At 40.0% G+C, this 7751-nt stretch overlaps 1 protein-coding gene across 1 annotated transcript; it reads right to left on the bottom strand.

Annotated features, from left to right (window-relative positions):
• Positions 1 to 991: 991 nt before the first annotated feature.
• Positions 992 to 7633, bottom strand: LOC122134728 (ABC transporter F family member 4-like). Its single transcript, XM_042711393.1, has 4 exons — positions 6577 to 7633; positions 3956 to 4070; positions 1287 to 1367; positions 992 to 1187 (listed from the first exon to the last, which is right to left on the bottom strand). The coding sequence occupies exons 1-4, from the start codon at positions 7232 to 7234 to the stop codon at positions 992 to 994; spliced, it is 1050 nt and encodes a 349-aa protein (XP_042567327.1). The 5' UTR covers positions 7235 to 7633.
• Between the last annotated feature and the right edge of the window lie 118 nt (positions 7634 to 7751).

The following is a 7751-nucleotide window of genomic DNA, read 5'->3' as shown; positions in this document are numbered from 1 at the left end:
TTTTCTTTTTTTTTTTTTTTTTTTGCATGCATTATTTTTGGGCATCAACTATCATTACACCATGGTATTTTTTGTGAAAAAATGGTGGATCATAAAAAAACAGGTGTGATCTTTTTCTGAGAAAGATGTTGTATATATTGTTTCTCCTATCTGTGGGATGTAATGTTATATTGTCTGTGGTCTCTGGGAATGTTGGACTGGTGATATTGTGATCTCCGTCTGAAACTCTACTCTACTACTAAATTTCTACTAATCCTTTGTATGCAACCTGAGTCTGGTGATGCTTGTATGCATGCATCATCTATGATCATGATCACATGACCTATGTGATGTTATCTATCGTTTATAAGGAGCAAGATGTGAAGTATATCTGTAAATTATATGTCATTAGTTATTAGTAGTGTTTTTATATGAGAGTTGTAATATCTTGTTTGAGATACTTTACATATGCTAAAGGTTTCAATGGGAAAATGACAGTTTGTCATGCAATGCACATGTGTTATTTATGTAGTGTTAATGTGTGTATGTACACTGACTGTTCTGTCTGTTGTCTATGGGCTAACTAAGGACTGTGTTTCACAGAAGAAAGAAAGAAGGAAAGAAAGAAAGTGACGGGTTTGGAACCTATTGAGGACAAATACATAATGACAGAATTTTTATTTTTTTATGTCTGAATGCAAAATGTTTAATAATTGTAAAAATATGTGTCTAATTAAAAAAAGTTTGAGGAAATCAAAGTTTGACCAAATGGCAAATAAATAAATAAAAAATTAATGAAATAAAATAACAGTTTAACCTAAAATAATGTTTTATAACTTTATAAAAAAATAAATTTTTTGACTAGATTGGTGGAACATACTCAGGTGATCCAAATTTATTTTATTTTATTTTAATTTAATTTAATTTAATTTAATTTAATTTAATTTAATTTAATTTTATTAAATTATTTTTTTTGCTGTCTGTTTTGCAAGCATGTATTGTAAATAAAAGGTCACAACATACGTTTTGGGATGTCCATGGGGTTCAGGCTACCCAACAGATATCGGACAGTAAGTCCATCCCCCTCATCTCTGCTCAGCCAATTGTTGCAGGCGTAAAAGAATCGGAGGTGTGGCCTGTTCATGTCAGTCACGATGACCCGGTCCAGGAACCAACTGGCACTCATGCCAGTGTTATCATGCTCGATTCTGCATTACAGGAAGTACATCACAAGACATATATCATACTAACTTTTAAGACATGCCTTTAAGGTAGTTACTCTTCGATGTATACAGATGTATATGTACCTAATTTTCTTTATTGGCCCAACATTGTGCGTTTTGATCCGAAAGACATCAGTCTTGTTCTTTTCAAAGGCTGTTCTGCTCCTAAAATTAATAGAAATAAACCTGTGAACAGACTCAAAACTAAATGTTTTACTGTGACACTCAATCAAGCTTCTAACTTTCTCATGCGCCAACATCTGGAACTGACTATGCAGAAGTGTGTGTTTATGAGAAATAACCATCTGTCACTGTCAATGACCCACATATCCCTCTACGGTCTCTTGTGTTAGCTTCGGTAAAAGCATCTCTCTATTCAAAATGTGAAATGCATGAATTAAAAATCACCCAGTATGAATTACACATCCACTCACACTGCCACATTTCTCACACACACACATACACACGGACTTACCGATGCGATGAAACCAACACACATCTCACCTGAGATCAGCACGCTGAAAACGCACTAGCAAACTTTGGAAATGATGACATTTAGACAGATTCAGAGATTCTGTTAAATATCATCTCGATTCCAAAATGTTGCATTTTGACTGTCGGACAGAATTAAAGTCCAAAAAACTTTTCTATTCTATTCTGCTGAAACTCTCTTGAGGAGGAGTTACTGAACAGATCTACCTAATAAATGAATCTTTTTCTGACTGGATGAATCCCATGAAAACATGTCATTAAAATTTTATCAAAATGCAAAAAATCTTAAACTAAAAAAAAATAATAAGCTTCCACTTCTAAGAACCCCTTGAAATGTGAAAAGGGTCCACTGGGGTGAAATTTTACCTAGACATGTTCTGGACAAGTTTCATGAGATGCACCCAACTACCCAAACACACAATATTTCTCAAATAGGTAGTAAAATCATAAATTTGGAGACATACAAACTAAGCTTCCAAACAATTTATGGGTATACAGTTAGGAGTCTTGTTTATGAATTGTTCATCATCACTGTGCAATTTTCTTCTAAACTTTTCTGAAGCTACATCTGATTTCCATTTCTGGCCATTTGTAATTTTTTTATGAGTCATTATGCAACATTAACCATTTGGACATTCATCTGAGCAAGTAAAAACTCTCCCATTAGTAATTCGTTTCTGAATAATTTGCTAATCCTTAATCAGCACTGATCAGGACGATTGATTACTGTAGGAAGAGTTTCTGTAGGAAGGGTCTCTCATTGTACTCATAAAAAATCAACACACATACATGGGATATTATGTTTGTGTGGAGATTTCTATGAGTAGCCTACCTGTTTGGGGTGATCAGATGATCACATGTTATCCTGAAAGACCACAAAAGGAAGTGATGTCATATGACTGTACCCTCTCATTGGTTCAATGAGCAAGTCACATGAATCTCTTCACCTTCAGATGAATGTCAATGGTGATGCTGTATAGAGGAGAGCAAATCCTGGGCTTCATCATGGCATTGTGTGTAATGGATGAGCCAAGCGATTAAAATCCATGTCATGAATAATTCATTTCATGAATAATCGTATAGCACTACTAAGAAAACAATATCTATTTCCCAAAGATGTGGTGGTGTGAATGTCATGATCAAAGCACACAGGATGTTCTCTTATACAGCACTGTGTGCAAAAAGCAATGCACGGCCACACATGAGCAGATGAGGTGGCCGTGTTAAAGTTATACCTCTTTTCTGTGCTGTAGATTAGAGAAGAATACAGAATTAAATTATTTACATGGCAGATACGCACTCTCCTGTCAAAATCCACAGACATTCCTAGTTCTGCACTACCCTGGAAAAGAAAGCTGTGTAGATTTCCTTTGAAACTATTTTCACTCAGAAATCTCTAGTAATAATAACAAATAATTACTAAGAAATGGCAAGTAACACACTGAATTAAACATGAAATTCTGAAGTAGAACGACTGAAACTGTATTTTCTTGTCAAATGTACGCCAATAATCTGCACCCAAAAATGTCAAATTTGCTGAAAGTTTACTCACCCTCAGGACATCCAAAATATAGATGATTTAGTTTTTTTCATGGGAACAGATTTGGAGAAATGTAGCATGCTCAGCAATGGATGCGCTGCAGTGAATGGGTGCCGTCAGAATGAGAGTCCAAACAGCTGATAAAGACATTACAATAATCCACACCACTCCAGTCCTTCAGATAATGTCTTGTGAGGAGAAATGCTGAGTGTTTTGGTAAGAAACAAATCTATTATGGTGTTTTAAACTTAAAACTTTAAAAAAAGTCCATAATCCCTAATGCTTCCTCCAGTGAAAAGTGCTTGATCTGCACATCTGCATATTTCTTTCCTGATTCAGACAACTTTTTTTCATTGGAGAAAGATGCAAAAAAAAAAAAAAAAATGCAGCTTTTCAGTTCACAAGACAGTAAAAAAAACTTGTGGATACTGTAATGTTTTTATCATCTGTTTAGACTCTTATTCTGATGGCACCCATTGACTGCAGAGGATCCATTGGTGAGCAAGTGATGTAATACATCTTGGATGGCCTGAGGGTACATTTTCATTACTTTTCATTACTCGGTGAACTACTCCTTTAAATATCTACCTTGAATAATGATAATACGAATACTGACAAATGATAATTTTCAGGGAACAGATTTGTGCATGTCGATGTGCATCTGGAAACCTTTTAAAATTAACACCACCATGTAGAGATGCAGGTTTGAAGCTTAACTTACTTGCTGGCCAGGTGAACTTTGGGAGTCACTCCAAACTCTCCATACAAGGTGATAAATACATTAGCATCAGTCCCAGCGCCTTTAACATCACCTGTGACGGTCACCACCTCGTACACTGAGAAGGAGAGCAGTCTGTAAACCAATTATACCTGACCCTCCACAAAAGAAAGCATCTTGTTTTCATTTGAATGACATTAGAAGGGCTGTAGTCTCAGATACGTAGTGCTCAGGTCTATCCTGTGTAACCCAACAACCTTCTATTGTAAGCTTACTCACGTTTGTATAGGATGCATTGCTGTAAGCAATATCTCTGTAACTTAGCCATGTTAATGGAGTGAGAGTACGACATGGCCCTGATGCTCACCGTGTAACCTCTACCTTTCTCTGAACCTCTGCAAGACCCTGGAACAACCAAATGCATGTCTGAACCTGAGGAGCAGTATGTCTAGAAGTAACGTTCAAACAGGGTTCATTTGGAGGGTTCTATTAGGGTGCTTTCACACTTGCACTTTTGGTGCACACCATCTCAGTTCGGCTTGTTTGGATAATGTGAATGCTGTTTTCTGAAATCTGGTGTGCACCCGCAAGCCGAATCCACCCGCTTTCACACTTGCCACTTTTGGTGACCATCTCCTGTTGGATAATGTGAATGCTGTTTTCTGAAATTGGTGTCAAGCCACACTCAGTTCGGCTTGTTTGGATAATGTGAATGCTGTTTTCTGAAATCTGGTGTGCACCCGCAAGCCGAATCCACCTAAAAAGGGTGGAATGGGGTTTGGTTCGCTTTTGATGTTAAATATGTTTATGTATATATATATATATATATTTATATATATATATATATATATATATAAACAAAACAAATTTTAATCGAAACATTAAAATATGCTATATGATTATTTAAAACAGTACATGATTACATTTTATGGAAACTTCAGAAGCTCATTCAGCACAATGGATTTATAGATTTTTTTTATATATTTTGCAATCAGATCATAATGATCATAAATCAGCTTTGAAGTTTTTTACATTTTTACTTTTTATTCAGCCAGGGTAAGGTACCCCTGGATCAGTGCTAAGCGATAACCTCAACCCAACGTGCTACGCCCGACTGAACCGCTGAATGAGGTTTTGATGGTTCCATGAAAAGGCCGATTAGAGTATAATGTTTCAGGCCATAGAGAGGTGCCCGTCTGATTCAAATCCACTATTGGCCCGTTGCCCGCCGCTGTTCTCTCATGATACCCTGCTGCCAGGACACCGTAATAATCATTAAATCCAGACACGCCTCTGCTGTGCAAATCAGAGACCTCTAGAGCCGCATGCCAATGTGAAATCCGGAAGGTTCTCTGACTGGACGTTAATGGAATGATCAGAATTTTCTGCAAATCAGATACTGACACTCTGAAACATAAAATTCCAATTAGGATTATTGTAAGCAGAACAACAAGAACATTTTTAATCCCCATTCACTCTTAAAAATAAAGGTTCCAAAAGGTTGGTTTCACAGCGGTGCCATAGAAGAACCATTTCTTTGGTTCCTCAAAGAACCTTTCAGTGAAAAGTTCTTAAAAGAACAATTTTTGTTTAAATGTGAAGAACATTTTAAACATCTTAGTAATATTTTTGGTTTTATGGATGTGGGGTTTTTGTTTGGGTGTGGGGGGGGTTTTGGGGGTGTTGGTGGGGGGGGGGGGGGGGGGGGGGGGGGGGGGGGGGGGGGGGGGGGGGGGGGGGGGGGGGGGGGGGGGGGGGGGGGGGGGGGGGGGGGGGGGGGGGGGGGGGGGGGGGGGGGGGGGGGGGGGGGGGGGGGGGGGGGGGGGGGGGGGGGGGGGGGGGGGGGGGGGGGGGGGGGGGGGGGGGGGGGGGGGGGGGGGGGGGGGGGGGGGGGGGGGGGGGGGGGGAAAAAAAAAAAGGGGGGGGGGGGGGGGGGGGGGGGGGGGGGGGGGGGGGGGGGGGGGGGGGGGGGAACATTCTTCATGGAATCACTGATGCCAATAAAAAAAAAAACTTTATTTGAAAAGTGTATAGCAACTCCATTGAAGAATCTTTCTGTCTCCATTAGTCCTTTGTCTATTTCTGCTTTCGTTGTTCAACCTTCAGCATTCAAGTAATCAAATAAGAGGTGTTCCAGGGTTAAAAGAAATCCAACCTGTGAGAAACCGAGAGGAGTGGGGTGCCTGACTGAGAGTGAAAGCAGAGAAAGAGACGGACAGACACAGTAAGAGAGAGAAAGACAGTTCATCTCCAGAAGACAGACTGTTTGACAGTAGATCGGTTGCTGTGGCTCTACAATAAACCAAGTCTCCAAATGCAGTTTGCTAATTTAAAAGGATGGTTCATCAACAAATTACAATTTTGTCACTTATTCACCCTCATGTTGAAAAAGCTTCCAAATAGGGTTTTCACAGCAATATCATAGAACCATTTTTGGTTCCCCAGAGAACCTTTCAGTGAACATTTTTTCTTCGTCTGAAGAACACTTTAAAAATCTGAACGACCTTTTCACTATTTCCAGAATTGCACTGGAAAGGTCTCACCTCACCTGATCTAGTTTTCTCTTTATTTGAATGAAAAGACTGATAAGAATAAAAAGAAGAACAGACTCTTCCAGAGTCTACCTTTCTTTTTGTTGAATTCATCTTCTTGATCATCTGATTCCTCCGTGTGATAGTTCAGCAGCTCTTCCTGGTAGATCTCAGCATAATCCACCTGTTTGACCTTTGACTTCTTCCCTTTCTTCGCTTTCTTTTCCTCGTCACTGTCAGAACCCTTCTTTTTCTTCTTATCCTTTTTCTTCTTCTTCTTATCCTCCTCTTCCTCTGCTTCCTCTTGCACGGCGTCCTCCTCCTCCTCCTGGGACGACTTCTTCTTTTTCTTGCCGTCTTTGCTCTTTTTCTCCTTGGACCCCATGTCTTCTTGTCCTTCTTTGCTTTTGGATGGTTTACTCTTCTTTTTCTTCTCTTTCTTTACCTCCCGTTCCTCGTTTGAGGTCCGTTTTTCTTTGCTGATGGGCTCATTGTTGTTCTGCTCATCTGTTCCGTTGTCATTCTCTGTCACCTCAACATCTTCCTTATTCTTCTTTTTCTTTTTCTCTTTCACAGATTCGCTCTTTTTTCTCTTCTCTGTAGGTGTCTCAGTGCTTTCTGTCTTTTTCTCTGAGCTCTTCTGTCTCGTTTTTGAGTCCCTCTTACTCTTTCCTTTCACCGTTGGCTCCTTCTCCTCTCCTTCGTCATCACTTTCTTTGGTTTCTGTTGTTTTTTTCTCTTTTGTGGGCATCTTTTATTTATCCGGAGTGTGGCGGGGTGAGGGCGAGTGTTTCCTCGCCGTCTGCGGTGTAAGGTGTCGCCGTCTGACCAGTGCCAGCCGATGGGCCCCTGTGTGCAGCTGGAGCGGGGCCTCAGCTTGGAGCCGGAGGCTCTCTCGCGCAGGTCTCGCGGTGCGGCACAGAGCTCATGAATAATTACTATGCTCAGTGTGGTCACATGATCCGTGAGAGAAAGCAAATGAAAACAGAGAGGACAGCAAGAGAGAGGGGGCTGGGCCTCACAGCGTTCATTATTCATGGTCTGGGGATCGCTTTACTAAAGCACGGCGTACATTTATATGCACACACAACCTTATATATGGCATATGTTTATAAAAATACATAAACACAACATCAAGGGAAATAAAAGCTAATTTATGCGCATTTTACAATTCAAAAGGCACATCAACAGAAAAAAGTAATGGGGAGAAAAAGAAAGAGAGACTATAACAAAGAAAGAGACAGACAGAGAGAGAGAAAGAAGATCCA

This window comes from Cyprinus carpio, chromosome A21, assembly GCF_018340385.1.
Source record: "Cyprinus carpio isolate SPL01 chromosome A21, ASM1834038v1, whole genome shotgun sequence".
Classification (NCBI taxonomy): Eukaryota; Metazoa; Chordata; class Actinopteri; order Cypriniformes; family Cyprinidae; genus Cyprinus; species Cyprinus carpio.
Note: the sequence above shows the minus strand (reverse complement) of the source record. Positions and strands in the feature narration are given on the sequence as shown.